The sequence below is a fragment of the Oreochromis aureus genome, linkage group 6 (genome assembly GCF_013358895.1).
Source record: "Oreochromis aureus strain Israel breed Guangdong linkage group 6, ZZ_aureus, whole genome shotgun sequence".
In the NCBI taxonomy this organism is placed as follows: domain Eukaryota; kingdom Metazoa; phylum Chordata; class Actinopteri; order Cichliformes; family Cichlidae; genus Oreochromis; species Oreochromis aureus.
Genome location: NC_052947.1, coordinates 36,938,769 through 36,961,476, shown reverse-complemented (window position 1 = coordinate 36,961,476; position 22,708 = coordinate 36,938,769). Strand labels below are relative to the sequence as shown.

At 37.9% G+C, this 22,708-nt stretch overlaps 2 protein-coding genes across 3 annotated transcripts in view; one reads left to right on the top strand and one right to left on the bottom strand.

Moving 5' to 3' along the window:
• Positions 1 to 478: 478 nt before the first annotated feature.
• The window catches only part of LOC116333164 (von Willebrand factor A domain-containing protein 7-like), a 45,746-nt gene continuing 23,516 nt past the window's right edge, over positions 479 to 22,708 (top strand). The window contains exons 1-4 of the mRNA XM_039613519.1: positions 479 to 634; positions 17,552 to 17,741; positions 18,124 to 18,260; positions 18,366 to 18,510. Of these exons, the coding sequence (XP_039469453.1) occupies positions 612 to 634; positions 17,552 to 17,741; positions 18,124 to 18,260; positions 18,366 to 18,510 (495 nt within the window). The 5' untranslated portion in view covers positions 479 to 611. The remainder of the gene's footprint in view (positions 635 to 17,551; positions 17,742 to 18,123; positions 18,261 to 18,365; positions 18,511 to 22,708) is intronic.
• Positions 3,514 to 10,008, bottom strand: LOC116333268 (prostaglandin D2 receptor 2). 2 transcript variants are annotated; one of them, XM_031756473.2, is made up of 3 exons: positions 9,603 to 10,008; positions 4,952 to 6,012; positions 4,682 to 4,880 (listed from the first exon to the last, which is right to left on the bottom strand). In XM_031756473.2, the coding sequence occupies exons 2-3, from the start codon at positions 5,993 to 5,995 to the stop codon at positions 4,830 to 4,832; spliced, it is 1,095 nt and encodes a 364-aa protein (XP_031612333.1). In that variant the 5' UTR covers positions 5,996 to 6,012; positions 9,603 to 10,008; the 3' UTR covers positions 4,682 to 4,829. The 2 variants fall into 2 exon arrangements, with proteins under 2 accessions (XP_031612325.1, XP_031612333.1); XM_031756465.2 differs by having other exon boundaries at positions 3,514 to 6,012.

Below are 22,708 nucleotides of genomic sequence, written 5' to 3'. Positions count from 1 at the left end.
AAAAGAATGGAGCAGGAATGCACCAGCTTTAAAGCTGAAAGAGCCTTTCTGGGAGTTAACATTAAACATTAACATTAAAAAAGTGATACTACTAGTGCTACAGTGCACTAGATTTTAAAGTTGGAGGTAATAATAAGGTTGGTAAGTACATATTGTATTTACTCGACCTTGGAAATCCAAAAGTTGCAGAGCAGTATTTGGAAATACTTTTATTAGTCCTACAGTGACATGATTGTGTTAATGATCCAGTTCAGCAGTAATAAACCAGTTATCAACTTTTAAGACTTTGACCCATGTTTGACCTTAATTCTGGATAATGACAAAGAAACACAGAAAGAAGATTACAAAAAATTCTTCCTTTAAAATGAAATTCATAAAAGTAAATGAAATTCAGTTGCAATTATATGTAGTGTAATACAGGAAATGGCGTCTTTCCAGCATTGACAAACACACACACGCCTGATCTTGCACTTAGATATATTCTGCAGAGGCAAAACAAAAAGAGAAGGAGGAGCGCGAACTTTTAGAAGTATCCTCGACCACAGTTGAAGTCTGACACAAACAAAAAGCCTTTGTGTCAGGAGTTTCTCTGTAACCCTAAAAAACCCCAGATGACTCATTCTTCTATGCAGGGGTAAGTAAAATACTTCCACTTCTCCAGCTTTAAGTGATCTTTTATTGGAATGTATAATACAATACATGCATGTATGTTTGCATGTATAAATCAGTAAGCATGTATAAATCATAATGCACCTGTTCTTTCGCATTGTGTCAACGTGTTTGTAAATATTGACATTCTGGGGATTTGGGAGTATTTACTTAGTTTGTATCTTATACCAAATTTACATTTTTTCCGTCAACATTTGCACTAACCAAGCACATTATTTAAGTACCAACAGCAGCGTTTCAAAAATACTCTGCTACATTTAACCATTTAAAACCAAGTGCATCATGTTTGAATCATGAGTTTCTATGAGCTTTTGAGACTGCTACATCTTTAGTGTTACTTTTTCTCCCTGAAAACCAAAATAAGCTGCATTTAAAAAAAACAAAACAATCCATTTTCAAAGTATTTGAATTTCATGACAGTTATTTCATGGTTCAGGCTTTAAGGACTTGATTGGTTGATTGATGATTAGTACTGCAAAACAATGAACTGTGAAACAATTATTAAAGTAAAATTATCAGAAGGCCCACATGACTGATAGATTTCTAACTTGTGGCATTGTTAGATGTGATTCTTCAGTTTGTAGGGAGCATGTTATTGATACAGCTGGTTGATGTGGAGGTACACAACAACAATTTTTACATATCTTCAATACTGGGTAAATTAGAATATATTTCTTACTTTTGTCTTCAAACAGTTATTGAAACTTGAAACATTTATGTAACTACGTAACATTTAAAGGAAAAATGCTCTTAACAATTTGATTTGAAGTTCTTGGTAGCATTTAAAATATGACAGCTAGACACTCCTCACATTGTAAAGGGCCAAAAAAGGCATATAAGTTGGAAATTGCTAGTTTAACGCTTAGGAATACTTTGATGAACACTTTGTTATACATCCAATCATCTGCTTTCAATTACTGAGGGGCAATGCTTTATCTCCCCAACCTGTCTGGGCTGCAGAGGACCACTAGCTCCCCTCTGAGCCCTTCCCAAATGATTGAGCTCTTCACCTTATCCCCAAGGCTGAGGCAGGGTTGTATAGACATATGTATAGACAGTTTGTACCTTTATCACTAATGTGCACATAGGCATACACTTAAGTACATGATAGTCATGGGAAATTCACTGTGATAAACCTCAGCTTTGCTTAATTCTCTACGCAGCATCTGTCAGCTCTAGCAGTGCATTAAATACTTTAAAGCAATACTTAACCTCACCATACTCTTTTTCATCCTTTTCTTTTTTCAGATTTTTATATAATCTCTCTGACGATATCATTTGCAGCATATTATGCTGTGAGTGTTCTCACTGTTGGCCTGCTGGTTCATTGTCTCTAGTTGAGTGTCAGTACCCTTTAATCTTTATTACTTCTATATCTTTCATCTTTAGATTCACATCTCTTCATTTTGAGAATTACTGAGAATTATTGAGAATTTAAAGAGATACTCAGACCATAAAGATTACCCCCTCCATCCACTGAACACTCGATCACTTAGATGGAATATGAAATTTAATTTGTTAGCACAGTAGTGGATTAAATGCTAGGATATACAGTTTTTGTGAAAATATCACTAACTCAGGGTTATTGATGCTTTCTTCAGATTTTTATCTTGACAATTACCAAAAAAAACAAAAGCAAACCCAAAACACACTTTTTGGCTAACAATAAAATAAAATTTTATGTAAAATAATCAAATATACAAATTATTATCAAATAAGAAGAATGTAAAAATTGGGCTGGCAATAAATAAAGAAATAAATGATAATAAAAAAATTACTTAATAGACAGAATACAGAAGAAACTACTTCCCCTCATGCTATACAATTTTTACAACACTATGTTATGCAACCCTGTGTATTGTAAAACTATTAAATGAAATGCCAGGCTGAGGCAACCCTTTTCCTTCCCTTTGTGAGTCTTCCCTTTTTTTGAATTTCTTTTCTTTTTTCTATGTCTTTGGTTAACTGTGATCTTTTTATTTTACTATATCGTTTACAAAGCAAAATAAATCATTGCTGGAAATCAATGCAAACATACAATCAGAAACAGATGATTACTGAAGGGGGAAAAGGGAGTGAGTTATAAGCAGAGGTGGAGAAAGAATGATAATCTGTTCACAGTGAAAAGCTGAGGGGAAAGAGGAATTTTTTTATGCTTGCCTGACCTGTTTAATCCTGCTCTGTCTTTATATTCTGGCTCTGCACTGTCTAATATTCTCTTCAAATTACAACTACCTCTATGGTAATCCCACCCTGCTGTGGCCTACATTGTACGTTAGTCTGTGTTCAACTCAGTGTGATGAAAGCAGACAATTGCTATTGCAGTGATGAGATAGTCAATCAAAATGGGTATCAGATATGATCAAATCCAATCACTTAGATAGGTGGTTGGGCGATCAGCAGTTTAGATTTAAAGGGTTCCTGGATGACAGGACCTGAAAAGCATAATCCTGCATTATGGATTCATGGCTCCTGTTTAAAATCAGTGCTATCCTGCCCTCTGGTGTCTAAAAGCAGTACAGTATGAATTGACAGTAGGGACCTTTTTTATTTTCACTGTTTTTTGCAATAGTAATTCATTCTCTCTCTATCTCTATCTATCTCTCTATCTCTCTATCTCTCTATCTCTCTATCTCTCTATCTCTCTATCTCTCTCTCTCTCTCTCTCTCTCTCTCTCTCTCTCTCTCTCTCTCTCTCTCTCTCTCTCTCTCTCTCTCTCTCTCTCTATCTCTCTATCTATCTCAAAAAGGTTGATTGAAAAGACAGACAAGCTAAATTCCACTCTAAATTCAACCAGTCATTTAAATGGTCATGAGTTTAATACCAAAGTTCTATCAAAGTGATACAAACAATTATAGCTTTTTATTTAAACATTAGCTGCTATACATCGTTATAAAAAGATAAGTATAAAAATACTTGAAATTCTACTACTGACACATGAATGCTAAGGTTTAGAACTTTCACATTACATAGAGTAGGCAACTGTATTTTCTACTGTACAAACTGGATTTGACCTCAAGATAGTGCTCGGGAAAGTTAACTACAGATCAACACGGTCTTGCACTAAATCAGAAGGATATACATTTCCCAGTTTTCAGTCACATGCACAAGGTGATGTATTGATCTTTTCAGGTTCACCATTCAGGGGTAGTAGTGACAATGTAGTACAATTTTAAAAGGCTATATAAAAACATTTGAAATGTAACTTCAGTGATTACTGACAAAACTATATAGTTGTTGATGATATATCGTTTCCCATATCCAAATGTTAATTTAGAATCCGCAAATATTGTGATAATAGTTTGTTTTTGTTTTTTTTTTATAAAATATGTTCTTGAACTACTCTTCTTACAATCCTACATCAAAACACTGATTGGTGGAACAATCAATGATGTCACTGTTAACATGGAAATGTTTGGTTTCAGGTCTCGAAACTTCAGCAACAGTGCGAGCAGTGATTTCAGTCAGGAACAAAGCACCGTACCATATGGATAACTATAGTTTCCTGCACAAACACAACACAAACCATACATTTACACATTGTTATTTAATTCTATGAAAAGGGAGTTTTTCTTTCTCACAGTCACCAAAGCACTTACTCATAGGGGTCATATGATTGTTGGGCTTTTCTTTGTATTATTGGAAGGGCCTTAACACAACTGTTGTTGGGATTTGGTGCTACATAAATTAAATTGAATTGATTTGAGTTGAACTATATTGCCAAAAGTATTGATTGCCTGCCTTCAGACCCACATGAACTTAAGTTAATGTGGGTTTAATATGATGTTGGTCCACCCTTTGCAACTATAACAGCTTCAACTCTTCCACAAGGTTTAGCAGTGTGTCAATAACTTGGATAGTAGAATGAATACTTTTAATAATATAGTGTATGTCTTACAGTACCTATATGGCACGTGTGCTTGATTAAATGTAATTCATGCACTTCCCTAGGCACAAAGCCAAAAATCAATTGATGTCTCAGCTATGCTCCACTTTATTGTCCTGCAAAGCTGATGAGAAGGTGGGCTGGGTGCCTTGTGACTGACAGGGTGACGCTGGGATTCCTAGGCCAACATCTCGACTGCTCCTCCTCCTAATGTGATTTATTAAGCTCTTTCCTGGGGTCATCAGTAACACCCCTCTTTCTTCTACCAGTCCATCAAACACTGCTCCCAGACTCTGCCGTATTCTTACACAGAAACGTGGGCAACTGAAGACATAGAGAATAGGGTTCAGTACTGGATTTAAGAATGCCAGTGTTGTAGCTAGAGGTAGACCTACCTCCACTAGTTTGAGACGTTCTATATTATATTGGGCTGCCACTTCGATCATACAAAAGATGTGATAAGGAGCCCAGCACAGTGCAAATGCTGTAATCACAGATGTCACCATTTTGGTGAAACTCTGGGATAGCTGGCTCTGACTCGTCAGATTAGGGGTAGTAGGGGTCAAGGGGCCTTCTTTAGTGGATAATGATGGACCAGGGATTAGAAATTTGAGAGATAATTTATTTGTGGCTGCAGTTCTTCCATGTGTAGTTCTTGAGTCTTGATTTCTGTTTAACGTAATCAGATCATCAGTTAGTCTAGTGGCACTCTGCTTCCTCCTCCTGTTCCTGCTCCTCAGACTGAGACCAATTTTGATGTAGCTTCCTGCAATCACTGCCAGTGGCAATATGAATGCCAGCAGCAGCTTGGAGATAGCTGTGGCCCACTGCCTCATGCTACAGTCTCTCTCAAGTGTGGCATATGAGGAATACATGGCAAAATTGTGATAGCACAACTTTCTTTTATGCTCCGTTTCAGTCACTGAGCGGAAAACATAATATGGCAATGCATTAGCTGCTGCCCATAGCCAACCCAATATGCACACTTTCCACGCTCCCGCTACTGATCGATGATTTTGGCTCCACACTGGCTTGGTGACCAGAAGTAAGCGGTCCAGTGAAATGGCTGCCAAAAGGAAGGCTGATACGAACATGTTGAAGAAAAAGATGAATGTCTGCACTTTGCAAAGTGGGTTGCCGAGCTCCCAGCTGTGACGAGAGTTTAGGTATAAAGTGAACAGGGGAAGCGTCAGGGTAGCCAGGAAGTCAGACAGGGCCAGGTTGAGCACCCAGATGGAGGCCACCGTGCGTTGTCTCAGGCGGAAGCCCACCACCCAGATGATCAAGGCATTCTCCAAAATCCCCAGGCCAGAAACCAGTCCATGGATGCAAACCACAGTCAGATTGACCTGTGTGTTGTTATTAAGTTCATGGCTCCTCATCATCTCAAGCTGGGAACAGAAAACCTGGTCCCCTGAGTCATTTGTCTTGTTGGACATGTTTGAGATGATTTTTTCTGAAAAGTGAAACAAGACACAGACACGAAGCTTATGAATAACCAGTTAAAGTCAGATTTAGGAATATAGTGCGCAGGTACCATTTGTTACGAGGTATTTTACTTTCCTGATCTCATATCCATCTTTGTGAGAATGTAATAAGTAATCTATGTGTTTAAATGCCCCCGTGGGCAAGCTTACACTTAACAAGCAAAGAGATACTCAAACAACAGATTTCAAAGCACAAAACAGCAATTTGGACTGGGAACATGGAGTTTTTCATAGCTAAACACCCGGCTGCCACATACTCCACATATGTTATAGCCAAACATACATGGAGTATCTATCAAAGTTGCTGTCTCTGAGAGAGAAGTATTGGATCTCAGCACTTGCTATAGTGACACCTGCTGGACTGAATTATGGTTTCACTTTTAAATGTTTGTTTTGAACAAGTAAAGGTAAATTAAAAACAACATATATTCACAAGAGGTTGAATAAATATATATATATATATAAAAGTTCTGGTGAAGGCAAAAAAAATTAGCATGTTTGTTGGAATGGAGAAAAATAAGCTGAGATTTGTCAGCTGCCCCTGTGGTTTGGCGTTAGTGATTCCTATTTCCCTTTTGATACTCATGATTTTGATTTGGCACAACAGATAAATGTGCTGGGGAGGTTCATCCTCTTGATATAATGTTATGAAACATTTATGTGATTGTGCTTACCACTGACACTCCTCCCACACCCTAAGGTGCATTGATTCCAATTTTCTTGCCTGTTTGTCTTTTTGTTTTTATTGAGCAATTACATACTTTGCTTTCAGCATTATGACTAATATGAATATTGGTGAATAGTAAATCACCTGGCAGTAATATTTTTGGAAATAAAAGCATAATTTTCTGACTAGAGTTACCTTTCACCACAACTGTCAAGGAAGTTCGTTGTGAGAAAAAAATAAGAAAAACACCAACACAGTCTCTTTGAAACATGTCAAAGCTTGTTTTTGTGGACTAGCTACATACCATCTATTGGGCAACTACACATGCTTAGTTAAAGACAATCCTTAGGAGAGAACAGAGATACCAACAATCTGTGAGGATGCCTGTCGTTATCAGCCCATAATATCGCCAGTGAAATATACACTTTGCACTAAAGACATAAGGGTAGCCAAAACTTAAATGTACGTGCACTTTTCAGTTTTAAAACATTATCATACTGTGTACACAATGCAAAACACCTATTTTTAAGGTTTCACGTGATTGTTGTTAATGTTATTATAAATCATTATAAAAGTCATTTTAAAATTGTAAAAGACAAAGGAAGACATCAAATAATCACATTTTCATTTTTTCCTGATATTACTACTATCAACATAATTAAGGGTCATTTCTTAAAATGGACATGATTATGAAGTTGCTAGATCATGACTGATGTGGCAGACTGCATAATTTACAGTGCGTAATTTACAGGGCGATCGTGGCTCAAGAGTTGGGAGTTCGCCTTGTAATCGGAAGGTTGCCGGTTCGAGCCCCAGCTTGGACAGTCTCGGTCGTTGTGTCCTTGGGCAAGGCACTTCACCCGCTGCCTACTGGTGGTGGTCAGAGGGCCCGGTGGCGCCAGTGTCCGGCAGCCTCGCCTCTGTCAGTGCGCCCCAGGGTGGCTGTGGCTACTATGTAGCTTGCCATCACCAGTGTGTGAATGGGTGGATGTCTGGATATGTAAAGCGCTTTGGGGTCCTTAGGGACTAGTAAAGCGCTATATAAATACAGGCCATTTACCATTTATGATGTTCATATTAGAGAAATAGACACTCGTTATCACTTCACTCCTCACAAAGATTATTTGTGGCTTATATGCTGGTCTCATCAGAGATTTGACTTTAACGTTGTAAGCCTCTCCTGTAAGTGTGAACGGTTAGGAACTATTTAAAGTCATGACTGAAGACACGACCTGCACCTTGGGCACAAAACCTACTAATGACAGTTACCTGGCACGTTAACACCAGGACCACTGTACTTACGCAAGTAGGAAGTAAATGAGGTAGTGAATGGAATCAAGATAACTGCGTCTTAAACGAAGAGTCATTTCCCCCCCTGATTACCACATGCCAGATTGATTCAAGAACTATGGATTTCCAATTCCAAGACACCTAGCTCCAAAGAAAAAAAAAATCCTAGGGCCGATACATTTGAATAATTTGTGGCTCCGCTTTAACACAATTATTTATTGTTAGATTACGGGGTGTAACACAAAGCAGTAAGGCCCTAGCAACAGAGACAGTGTAGGTAATAAAAAATTATCTGATTACTACAGTAGCTTTTTAGTAGTGCTAGTATTGAACATTAAGGGAGGTAAAATAGAGAAATACACTATTAATATGAACTTTAAGTTTCTGCCTGGTCTAAGTGTTCTCCACTGTTACTATTTCTCACTTATTTTCCAAAAGATTCCAGACATTTTACTGGCATTGAAATATGGGTTGAGATTTTTATAATAAAAACATTTGACTATTCACTTATAAAATTCAAAGCAACATTGTTCTCCTTCAGCTATGGTTACATTCTTAGTCACATCCCTGCACACATGATGTAGATGAGGTAAACAAAGCACCAAGTCTGCACATGAATACAGAAGGATGAGTTGATAAAAACGAGACACAATGCTGACGTGAATGCATGAGTGATTCTTTCTTTCTCGGATTACTAATGCAGGGGTTGTTTTAGCTTCGGGAGAACTTTTTAAATATCTCGGGTGAACTTAGTCTTTGAATACCTACATTACGAGAGGCTCATCCAGTACAGGACAGAACAACTTCACCGGGCAACTCTGCATGCTTTCGCACCAGCTGTAGTGATTTTGAAGATAGAGATTTGTGCTTTTATGAACACTTTCTTTTTTGAGGGTTATACTTTCATGAACATTGAGTCTATTTGTGTCAAAGCATATTGTCAGTGTGGTATTATTTCTATCTTAACTACCTTGACAGCTGCTACACATTATGCTTTTATGTGAATTCTATTGATTCTTATGCGTTATCTTTGCTCTATGTAGTCAGGTCCCATTTTATTAAGTAACAGGGCAATTCAATTCAACAGCAACATAATATACAGCCTCTATATTGGCCATAAAACTGTGTTACACCTTTGTCTCAGTGAATTAAATTACATTGAAGTGTAGCCTTTAAAAGAAAAACAACCAAAAAACCTGCTAACTAAATGTACAATAATCCATATATCTGATTTACTGTCCATTGCTAAAATTAAATGTATAAAGAGACAGGTGACAAGTGCAGATATGAGCTCTGATCTTGGAACAGTTGTTTCTCATTTGATGATCTCCATTCATAGAAAAAATAACCCTGCTAGCTACTTACTGCATATGATTAGATGTTATATAATCAGGTATAAGTTATATAATTCATAACTAAACAAACAGCTACTGTTGGATTGTTAGAAATGACAAAGAAATGCTTTTTAAGAAATGAAAACTTAATTATGCTCAAAACCAAACATAACTATTGCTTAACAACAGCAAGAAGTAGAGCAAAACCATGATGACTGCATATATAGCTTGTACTCAACTAAACTTTAGTATTGTAGAAAACACTCACCTGTATAGTTGGTCAGATTCACAGAAGAAATAGAAAGTTGAAACTTTTCAAAAATTTCTGTTGTGCATTTCTTGTGAGCCTATTTTTCTTACTCAGCACTTCAGTTCTCTCAGTTTATAGTACTTTCCAGTCCTGGAGACACCTACCGAATCCCAGACACACAGAGATGAATGCTGACATACCTCCCTTTGCTCCACCCTAGACACTGAAAACATTTCTAATGACACAGTGGGTGTAACAGCAGGAACTCATGTTTTGCTAAAATTGAAAATAGGTACACAAAAGCATAGAAAAATATTCAAATGAAAAACAAGAAGATAAGAGGATGTTACAGAAACAGAAAAGTGATACCTGTGGCATGGTTTCGGCTGTGGTACGTGATGATAACCCTTGATAGGGCTGGACTTGCGGAAACTAGTTCCTGCAACACTTAAACGGTGAGACAGTTTGCATGGTGAAACACTGCACTACGTGCGTTTCACCACCACTGGTATATTTTCATGTATGAGTTAAATTTAGCTGTGTAAAAAGATATTATTCAGTAGTAAAATCATTTATGGAATAGCTGACATTTCATTACCTGGAATTCAACCAAAAACTGCACTAATAAAAAATAACTAAATAAACTGATTAGCGTTTTGATAAAGTTTAAAATGAATTCACTATCACTCACTATCCCACACTGAGCACTTCACCAGTGGTGTACAACAGTGGTCCTCAACCCCTGGGCCACGGACCGGTACCAGTCCGTGGCCCGAGAGTTGAGGCTCAGGTGTGAAATTCAAGGTTTCTTTATTGTTAGTTTTTTTAATCATTTTTATCATTAACTCATTTTTTCCTGTGTGTTATTCTTTTGGTACTGGTTTTATTTGTTGTATTTATCCATGACACCTTGAAGGCCGGTCCGTGAAAATATTGTCAGACATTAACTCGTCCATGGCGCAAAAAGGTTGGGGACCGCTGGTGTAAAACAACTGTATATTCCTTCATTAGTACCAAATGGCAGACTGCCATCTATTACAGCATTTTTTTTAGTGCCAGTCATTTTCACTGAAAATGTATGGAATCTGAATTAGATTGGGCATCGCCCTCAGTACTAATATTGTGTTTGCTAGAAAGCTGTCCAGGCAACCTGAGCCATTTTCACTCTAACAGAACTCTACTGGTCTTGTGCTGCAATCCAAAAAAGTAACCATCTCAGCAGCACTGTACATCTTTCTATTGTAGTAACATGTAGACATTTATGTTATACATTTAATCATTAGTTATTATTATCTCTGACTATATTCTACAGTGTGTCTTTTGTTCTGTCTTCTTCTTTCTTTCTTTCTTTCTTTCTTTCTTTCTTTCTTTCTTTCTTTCTTTCTTTCTTCTTTCAACAGGTTTCTTCCTGTTAAAAGGGAGTTTTTCCTCCCCACAGTTGCCAAAATGCTTGCTCATGAAGGGTTATCTGATTGTTGGGGTTTTCTCTGTATCTTTATAGGGTCATTACCTTACAACAGGGCTGCTCGATTATGGCAAAAATGATAATCACGATTATTTTCACTGAAATTGAGATCTCGATTATTTGACGATATTTATTTAACAATAACAATGTATTGAATAATGGCTTTAAAGATTGTCAAAAATAATATAAAATAGTGTGCAAATACTGATTACAGTGCAAATGTTTGCAATATAAAAATAAATGAAAAATGTAAACATCTATGGTTAGTGAACTTCAAAATACTGCACAATATTTGATCCACGTCTGACTCCATGAACCCATAATGTTTCCACCAATGTTCCTCTAATTTTTCATGTGTCTGAGCGAACACACAAACTCCCTGAGCGATCCCTTGGACCACTGTGAGCGACATCAGGTGTGCACTGTGGTCACACCAGCATCTAATCCATCCAAGTTACATGGTTTATTAAAATAATCAAATTACAGCATTTACATTTATGTTAGACTACTTTTAATTAACTGCTTTAGCCCACTTACAATGAAAATTAAAAAATCCTGTTCATGACCTGTGTAGTATGTTAACACTATTGGAAGTAAAAATAACTTGAACTCCAATTTTGAAAACACAACTTTCTTTCTTTTTTTTTTTTTTTTTTCATAAAGCTCTGACTTGTATTATGAGTATGAGTAGGGATGCACCGATACCGATACTGGTATCGGGTATCGGGCCGATACTGTAAAATGTGTGCGTCTCGTACTGTAAAAGTTAACCGATACCATGAACCGATACTAATGTAGCCCGGATGGGAATACTCATAATTCCCATGGACTTAAACGCCACGGTAACATAAGGTGTTTACAGTTGATGTTATGTGATGTAACTCTACCCTAAATGTAATTTGCCCTGTAATATGTCACAAGGTAAATACAGGTAATTAGAGCAATCAAACTGTTATGTTAATCATAAAAGTATTATTTTATGGTATGTAACTCTGAAGGAGTTAAAATATTTTCAGAGTTCTAATTTTCTGGAGGCCCGTGAAGGTAGCATAAAACGGGACCTGTGTATCTGTTGCAATGGAGGAGGAGAAGAGAAGGGCATGGAGAGATGCACGAGGTTAGCTGAACCAAAGTGAGAGACTCAAGTTTTACTGAGGTTAACCAGCACAAAAGAGTGTGTGACTAGAAAGCTGACCGTGTGAGAGCTTCACAACAGAGTGTGGGTGAAGTGACTTTTTGTTTCAATGGTCGCACCACCGTGCTGTGTTTCCAGCTACGACCGCCGAGGCTAAAGGCTAGCTCGGACTGCTTGGCTTTCGCCAAGGAGGCAGCCGCTATGGACTGTCGGAGAGCTGGACAGTGACTCGCTAACGTGCTGTAGCAGAGACAGCATCGGGTCCGCAGGGAGTGGATTTAGTGTGGGACTGGTGAACGGCGATCTACCGGGCAACGGAACTGTAAGTCAGACTTTTGTGCTCTTACTGGGAGAAGAGGATTTTTCTCCATCGTCCGCCGTGAGCAGCAAACAGGCCTGCAACAAGTGTGAATGTGAGTGTGGGGGGCCCATGTGTGAATATTGTGTGTTAAGTGGATTTATATAACGTGTTTTGGAGTGTATATTAGTGAGTCACTTACCAAAAGGTGATAACATAAGTTGGGTTGTTTAATATAATTTGAAAGGGAATTATGTCATTTATACAGTGTATTTCATTTGGTTAAGGAATTGGAATATCATTTGAGTTTAAAAAGGGATGTGTTGTACAGTATTTGTCTCTGCCCTTACGTTCAGTGAACGCTTCGCTTGGGTTAAAGAGTTGTCTGGGGTCGTTTCTTTACTACTGGTTAAGTTTAACTTGTGTGTGGTAGAAGTATCGGTTTTTGTACTCGGTATCGGCAAGTACTCAGATCCAAGTATCGGTATCGGATCGGTTTGAAAAAATTGGTATCGTTGCATCCCTAAGTATGAGTCTGTGGTCTGGGAGAGAGTCCTGTAACTCTCTGTCTGCCAAATACAGTATATAATGACCAATGTTGGGCAATTAATTATTTAGGTACTACTTCAAAAAAGTAACTCAGTTTGGCAAACAAAGTTTTTTGCAGCTATTTATTTTTTTTAATGCAGCCAAGGCGTTTTTTTAAATAAACATTTCAAACTATTTACAAAACAATCAGCTGTTCTGCATCAAATCTGATGCCACACAAATTATTTGTGCCACTCCAAAAAATAATTTCTGTCCACTATGAGATAAAGGAGAACAACAGCCTGATGCCTGCAGGCCTGACAACAGGAGATGTATCACTAGACGCCACGTTGCCATATCATTTTTTGATTGGTCGACACGGTACTTTTTTCGACCAATAGGAAAGGGTTGGGATTTTTGGTGTCGTTTTTGCTCACAGGCGGAGAGTGCTTTCAAGCGTTTTCCTTATAAAACGCCGTTTTTACCGTTTCTTCCCACAGTAAATATAAACAACGATAGTATTCAGGAAGAAAACCAAACATTGCAGATATTTTTATCATAACTCTGGTTTTACGTGGCCTATCAACACAATTTAAAAACTGGTATAAAGTCCACACTTTTTCCATCTGTCCTGCTCACATCTCCAATGGTTGTACATGTTGTCATTAATGTGGCTTCACTGCACATCAGCCACGCCGCTTTGCTAGCTAAAACACCGGTGTCGGCACATAAGGACGCTGTCATAGCCTGTCAACAACGTTGATTGGCTGCGTATATACGAATGGGAATCGCATTATTGTCTGGACTATAGGATAAGGTGGCATCGTTCTAATCCCATACAGGAGCAGCCAGTCACTTACTGACTAACACTGCAAAACAGAATTGTTAAAGTTTTAATTTTAATTTCAATTCAGGTTAGATTTTTTTTGTGCGCAACGCAGATTTTCTGTGCGCAGAGACCGTGCCAGCAGTGCGCAATTGCGCACGTGCGCAGCTTAGAGGGAACATTGGTTTCCACACCACTGAAGTCGTTTGACCTCTCTTTTCAACCAACGGCATTCTTTCTTCAGCAGCCATTATCCCCTCCTCTCCAAATAACTTCTGCTTAGCTTTCCGAGCTTCCCTCGGGTCCTCTTAATTGTTGTGAAGCGTGTTCGAAACGCAGAGAGGTGCGCTCGATTTGCCACACGGAGCAGCGCGAGAGTAAAGCACGAGGGAGGTGCTAATAATCGGCTCAGTCATTTTTAATGATCGTTGAAAACCCAGATCGTAATCGAGATTAAAATTCGATTAATTGAGCAGCCCTACCTTACAATATAAAGCACTTTGAGGCAACTCTAGTATTGATTTGATGCTATATAAATAAAACTGAATTGAATTGAACTGAACTGAATTAAAACCACTGTACTCTCCCCTCACTGGTGAACAAGACTCTGAGATACTTAAACTCCTCCATATGGGGTTACTTTTCCCTCACTTTAAGTGCATTAAATCATTTTTACATTTTCAGACAGAAAATTTTCATTTTTTTTTTACACTTTGCAAATTTCCCAAGTGTGACCTCAAGGTCAACAAAAAGCAACATGGTTTGCAAAAAGTGTAGACATAAACCTCAGGCCACCAAATCACCACTGGGCTGTGCCTAGAAATTCTTCTCCATATAAGTTATGAACAACATGAGGAAGGGATGACTGCTTTCAAATAAAAAGAGGTAAAACCTGCAGTAGTGTGCCTGCAACTTCAGGCTTGCAAAATGGCTCAAATTACAGTTCAGCATTGACCCAAAGCGGTCAGACGAGAGAGAGCGTAATTTTTCTGTATGTTATGTCCTCTTTTTTCTGTGGCTGGCTCACAGCCCAACAATAGCACAAGGAAGCACACTACCTCTGCTTAAGCATGAAAGACCATGGGGTGGGCTGGGTTTGAAGATGGTAGTTTAGAAACACCTCGGATTCACTCCGAAGCATTTCAAAATGATCTGCCAAAAAGTGTTCAGACTAACTGTTTCTAACTAAGAGTAATTCAGACTAATCCTGTTTGCCCCTGTCTCCACTTTTTGTGCCTTTGCATTGAGCACACAGAAATGAATTCAGTAAACACTTTTTTTTGCTTTTTAATACAGTAAGAAAAGGAGAATATGGCAGTTTTCTGCATGACTAAGACTGCCATTTCTACTTCCACTCCCTTTTTCGACTTATAAAGTCAGGTTGGTCAGAACATGACTTTCATGTTTTTCTTGTTTTTGTTTTCTTGGCCTCTTTAGGTTTTCCCAATGGCTTAGAACAGGAGGATAAAGTAAGTAGGATTTAGTTGGTTGATATGTGTAACCACACCTCTTGTTGCCACTTATCCAATGCACTTTTAGTATTTTTTTTAACAGAATGTCCAATTGTAAAAATAATCTAAAACCCCAAAGATAATAGGTACAACGTAAGAATCAGACAGTGATCTATCAGTAAGAATGTGCCAACTGAAGGGAGACATGTTAATCATTAGTTATTATTGGTGTCTGCCCCCCCCAGTCATGGTATATGGCCGCCCATCCATGGGTCATGTTCTGCTGGAGGTTTTTGCCTGTTCAAAGGGATTTTTCTTCCCACTGTCACAATATGGGGTGTTGTGATTTCGTGCTATATAAATAAAATTGAGTTGAAATGAATTGAACTGAGTGGAAATAAATTTAATATTGCTTTATCACACAAAACCCTATCACACAAAATTTTGCTTGTCCAGGGGCTGGTCTTAAGGGCGGTCTAAGAGTCTAAGCAGAGACCTCTTCCTCCTCACTGCCTCTTGTTCTTCTTGGGAGACATTAAGGCTTCGCCAAATTATCCATTATTTGAGCATTTGCACAACTAACAAACGTTTGATGATATTTATGAATACGTTGTAATGACAGTACTTTAAAAATAAAATATGCATAAACCTTTTGGCAACATAGCGAAATGGCCCATTGAGTAACCCTGACCATTTTCAGTAAAATAAAAGATGAGTACATGCTGCGCATAATGGTAATATAATATTTATTTCTTATTTTATAAACTAAAATTGTCACTTATGTTGCCATGAATTTCAGTTGATGGAATATGCGTGACAGAGGTTCTAGAAAGGAGAAAAAGCTTTGGGAACATTTTATCAGGGTGCCATGAATTGAATGGGAAATGGATATAAAGGGGAAGAAGAAAATTTAAAACCAAAAACAATGTTGTGTTTGTACTTAAAACTGACCTCATAAAGTAAATGCAGGTCAAAAATAATCTCCATTGGAGTTATTATACTTGTCCATAAAGACATACTGAGATAATTGAACTATTTGCCGTATTGCTCAATTGCCCAACCTTTATTTGAACCTTTGCAGGCAAACTTTTTTGTTATAATGTGGTAATTGCTTGCTAATCAACCAGTACGTATTTTATAGCGTCAAGCTTTATATTTCATTTTAGTATGGCAAGTATTACAGTAAAAAAAACGTGTTCCTCAAGGTGTGGCCGAATGGATTTATTGTGGTGATGCACGCTTTGAAATATATTGCCTTCCAGTTAACTTAGATTACAGCTTTTTATGTCATGTTCAAGTTTCCACCCTTAAAGTTCAGTATATATTCAGTGACAGGGCAGCAGACTTTAAAGCCCACTGGAGTCGTCATAGGTTGGAAACATCAAGGTATGATTGTATTTTATAGTTTAAGTTTATTTATGTAACTGAAATTACATTTTCTCCCAGTATTGCATGTACGGTAGCTTTTAAATTATGTTTTCTTTAACTTAATTTGAAAATGTTTATTATTTTTCATTGGCTTTTTATTCATTACTACATAATAACTTTTACTCTGAAATCTGTGTAAATATAAATCATAGGATGAAATAGCAAAAGTAAAGTAGAGTTTTATTGTCAACCCAACAATATACACTCAAGTATGTGGGATGAAATATCGTCCTCTGGATTAAAGGTGAAAACTGTAAAAATAAAAATTCAAATATACATATATACAACTATAAAGAAATAAGATAAAATAAGAACAGTATTGTACTTGAATGTAACGCATTGGAAACATCTGCATATTTTTTGTAAAGTAGAGTTTTTGTTAAAGATTCCAATGAATATTTCAATTATTAACATATTTTATATCCATCCATCCATCCATTCGCTTCCGCTTATCCTTTTCAGGGTTGCGGGGGGCGCTGGAGCCTATCCCAGCTGTCATAGGGCGAGAGGCGGGGTACACCCTGGACAGGTCGCCAGTCTGTCGCAGGGCCAACACACAGGGACAGACAACCATTCACACTCACATTCACTCGCACATTCACACCTAGTGACAATTTCGATTATCCAATTAACCTATCCCCTTTTATATATATATAAAAAAACCTTTTAAAATCCTTATAAATGATTGAACCTGTTCTGAAAAAAAAAACTACTTAATTACTTACTTTGTAATTTTCTCAAACCACACAGTTTTAGCGTGTTTGTAGTATTCTAATCAAAATTAACTGAACCAGCTAAATTAACAAATGCTGTTCCTTTTTTTCTTTTTTTCTTAGATTTGTCATGAATTCATTGCTGGTCATAGCGCTGCTGCCTTTGGCTCTTTTAGGGCCAGGTATGGCCTTTGTCTCTATTGGGGGTGGAGCATCCACTCATGTCAGCATTACAGGAACGGCTCTATTGCAGAAAGTGCAAGAGACGTGTCGGGCGGTGGCTGAGAAAAATGGTTATGAGTTCAACCCCACGGTAGGTATACAAAATGTACAAAATAGCATAAACTTAGTCGCCTGCCACAGTTAAAAGCATTGACACTTAAATAAATAGAAAGTCAGATCCATTTTAATGTGGATGTTTGTCTGGATAAGCTTTAAAAGTAAAAAAGAAACCCACAGAATAAATGTACCCATTTATTGTCCTTTTTATGACTGTATTAAACTTAATACCAAGGCTTGTGTGTGTGTGTGTGTGTGTGTGTGTGTGTGTTTAATAGAACTTATAGGCTTTTTAACAATTTGAGCTTGCTTTTTCTGACAAATGCAGTTCCCCTCATAAAGTAAAATGTATTTTGAACTCACCTGTTCATTTTTAACAGGAATATTTTTTTGAACTTCTTAACTTTACCCTTTAGGGTTCCTCTCCTGAAGAGCTCGTGCAAGCCTGTCTAGGTCCCACAGCAAAAGGAGAGGTGTCTGGTGCCAAATTTCATTCTGCTCTTCAAGAGATCTACACCCAGAACGGGTTGGTAGACCGCGACTTTGTCAACAGGTAAAGCAATAATTAAATACATAATTAAATTAAATAATTAAATTACATTTTTACAAATGGTAAGGTAAGGTAAGGATCTCACTTATATGTTAAAAAATCCTTTAGTGCTCCACATCACTTCAACTCTGAGGCTTTCTTGGAGGGGCGGAGCCTAATCACACAGGGCATGGTGACCATTAAAATTAACATTCACAATGAGAACTTTCAGGCTGCAAGGACAACACTGGGCAGAGTCCTTCACACACTACAGGTAAGAGGGGTGCAACAAAACACCAGGGCATAAATGAATTCACTTAAAAAGGTATTGGAACAGCCATACAATCAAAAATATAAGCATGGAGGTTATAGGAGGTTTGCATAACATGTTTCTCTGCACTCTCAGGACTTTTACAGTCACAGTAACTGGGTTGAGCTGGGGTACACAAAGCCATATAGCAACCTCATAAACCCAGGCCTCCCTCTGGATAACTTGGCAGGTAAGTGCGTATTATCACCATCCATCATGAACCCAACCCATTCCCTTGGGCTGGGTAAAGTGCCATAAAAAGATAACATCCATGCTTTTTTCTTTCCTTGAGAGAATATGTATAGACCAAATATCAGAGACTGAAGTCTTGTTAAGGACATGACCACTGGTCATTATGTTTCATTTTCAGACCACTGCATCTATAAAACAACTCCAAATAATAAATAATAAATTAAAGAGATGAGTTGCTTAGAGTCTCACTAGTTGTTAAAAGATAACTGAATATTTATCAAGCAATCGTCTCCTACAGTAATCCTGTTTTGTGTGTGTGTGTGTGTGTGTGTGTGTGTGTGTGTGTGTGTGTGTGTGTGTGTGTGTGTGTGTGTGTGTGTGTGTGTGTGTGTGTGTGTGTGTGTGTGTGTGTGTGTGTAGATGTGAACACCCCCACCTGCAGTGACTGTGCCAGTGGAACATGCCCCAATCAGCTGCTCCCCAACATCCTAAAAGACAAAAAACTCACATCTGGCTATATGGGAGTCTTTTCTTCTTTCAAGCCTAAAGGTATCATTTCACACACACATACATAAATTAGATTCAAGGTGTGAAGGCAGTCCTTACTGGCAGCAGTTAACACTACATTCTGAGCATTTAGCAGATGCCCAAACAATGTCTACAATGTCTGTAAAGTTTCTCAGTCATCAAGGCCATGGTAGTCTAAGAAGCTTGGAAAGAAAATGATTGGACCTCACTTCACATCCAAGGGCTTCAGTTTTCAAGTTTTCAGATTTCACTTACCGTAGCTTAAAATGTTAAATGAGCTTCTTATATAGTTCTAGCACTCGCGCTTTAAACAACATGCCTCATTCACCAATTCATATCCATTCATACAAACAGTTTGCTATGCTTAAGTGCTTTTTATCTAACATTCACACACATGCACACTCTGATGGACGTTTAAATCGCATTATACTAATATTATTTATATTTTTTGTTTAACCTGTGCTTTTACATAATACTTTAGTTCTCTATAAAAATAATAAACAGAATATGTCAGTGAGCTTTAGATGTACTAACAGGATAGACTATTTTGTTTTTTTACCTCTGAGTAGTGCCATGTTTATGCTGAGCCAAGCTAACTTGTTTTTGGCTGTGACTTTGTATTAATCAGACATGTATGAGAATTTTCTGATATGAATCAGCCGGGAACCAAAATTTCCCAAAATGTTAAACCAATCCTTTGATTACCTTTAAATGACCTGTGCCACTGATAAAGCCTGAACTGAACCAAACTAACACACACATCAGTTTGATTGCACTATTTTTTTATTTTATTTTTTTTACTATTATTACATGCTTTTAGGGTTTTTTTTAGGAGTACTTAAACACACATGCAAGATAAGAAACATAATTAAACTGTTCCTGGAATTTAAACTGGGACATCTCCTATCTACCGGTATATCTAATCAAGATATGGATAAAACGATCTCTTCCTTCTGTAAGGTAAATGCAGCCATGGAGGTGCAGCTGATCTTACGAGCAAAATCAATCCTCGAGGAGGTATCAGCAAAGATGAGCGTCGTCAAGACAACTTGGCTTTTTACAACGCTGCTGTTAAAGCAGCAACAGATGCCAGCCTTGAGTTATTGCAGGACCTTCGCTTAGCTGTAGGAGACGAAGACTTTTTGAGGTACTATAGTGACATGTGAACAAAGTATTCCAGAGTATACTATGAAGTATTTTACTTCATTATTTCAGTACTCTGGTATTGAAATGAAAACGGAATTTTCTTTTCTCACAGAATGATGGGGATTGCTCGCTCATCTGTATTGTGCTTCGTAATTGACACGACTGGGAGTATGTCAGATGACATTGAAGAAGCAAGATCAGTTGTTTATCAAATCATTGACAAATACAAAGGAACACAAGACGAGCCCTCCGAGTACATCCTGGTGCCCTTCAATGACCCTGGTATGAACTCCTCTATCCCGTTAATAATATTAGCATTTACTGGTATTTAAACTACCTGTACTAGTTGTATTTATTTTCTGTTTCATAAACATAAAGTGCATTTGTGGTGCAAATCTGCATATTGTCCCAACCAGCTATAATTAGTCCACAGGTCAGTCTACATGCTTAGCTCTTTCTTTTTCTTGTCTGTAGAGTTTGGACCTATGATCAGGACAACACACGCGGATAAGATGAAAGAAGAAATCTCGAAGCTTAAAGCAAGTGGTGGAGATGATGCCCCTGAGATGTGCCTGTCAGGGCTTCAGGTACTACAATCAGTTGTGACATTTTCACATGTAACTGGAATTTTGATTGGATCGGACAAGATTTTTTCAGAAAGATGAAGTTGTGGATGTATTAAAGATTTTATTTATTCTTTATTTCTCCAGCTTGCTCTGACAGGTGCTCCTTCCTCTTCTGACATCTATGTTTTCACTGACGCTACAGCAAAGACATTGAGCTCAAAGACACTATCGAAGCTCTCATTAGTAGCACCAAGTCAAAGGTAAATGCAAAACGACACTTAATGATAATCAGTATTCATTCAGCCTACTTAGGCATGGCAGCTGCGGGTATAACTGTGACATTAACTGATCTCCACAGGTGTCGTTCTTCATTACTGCACCATTTGGCAGACGCCGTCGTTCCCTCAGAGCTGCTTCCTTTGACGACTACAAAGACATAGCTCTGCTCTCTGGAGGCCAGGCCATCCAGGTTTCCAAATCAGAGCTTTCTCAAGCCACAGATATTATCCTTGACACCTCAACTTCAGCTTTGGTATGATTCTACAATTCAGTGAATATAATGAGTCTTGTATAAGGTCTTAAATGACTGGACTATTGTTTAAAGAATAGAGATCGCTGAGTAAGTCGCTCGTGTTTTCCCCCCTTTCCCTCAATTCTGTCAGGTGACAGTTCTTCAGCGAGCAAGAAATCCTGGAACGCAAGAGACCTTCCCCGTCACACTGGATGAGTCATTGAAAAACATCACTATCTACATTACAGGAACATCCATTACTTTCACGCTGACAAACCCTGCTGGTACCTCTCATTTCCAAACATTTCACACAATCAATCCAAAACAATTCAAATTTCAACAATAAAAATAAAAATGTAAATAAAAGAATACAAAGTTTTCATTGTTGTTGCAAATGTAATTGCAAAATATCCATGAGTGATAATGGAAGTTAAACATTTTCAGGTGTAACCCAGAGTCAAAGTGAGGCCAGTGGTAAACTGGGCACCATTCAGACTGTGGGCAACTTGCACAGGATTCGCCTCAACTCTGACAAGCAGGCAGGAACCTGGCAGATCAACATCAACTCCAACCAACCCTACACACTCAAAATCACAGGTAGAATAGAGTATGTTTATTTACTACAAGTCTTTATTATACAAGTGTCAGAAGTGATTCAGGTTCAATGAGTTTTTGCTGTGTATGTGCATTTCCTGTAAGTCTGTATTTACTGTAAGCACTTCCTTTTCCAGGCCAGAATACAATTACCTTTATCTATGACTTTGTGGAAAGCTTTGCTGGACCTCACCCAGGTTACGCAGTGCTCAGTGGGCGTCCACAAGCAGGTACAGCACCTACAATAAAGCAGTTTTATTGTTTTACAGTTGAAGGTAGCTACATTAACCTGACCTTATTTTGCTTTAAGAGATTTATTTTCAGTAAAAAATCGTGCTCCACACCCACACCCACACCCCACCAATAGAGTAATTTTTGACATTTTAACAGCATTGCACATAAAGTATTTATATTACAACGCAAGTAAAAAGTTTCTGTATTACAAGAGCATCATCTAGTGGTGAAATGTGTGAATACGTCACCAGTGGTACCTTGCTTAGCTCAGCTAGACAGAGGATTTTTAAAGCTCTTGTAATAATATTTTTCTTTTTAATATAATTTTGTTTTCCATTTGCCTTTCCTCACACTTTGATTCTTTTCTTCTTAAATCTGAAAATCCAGGCCA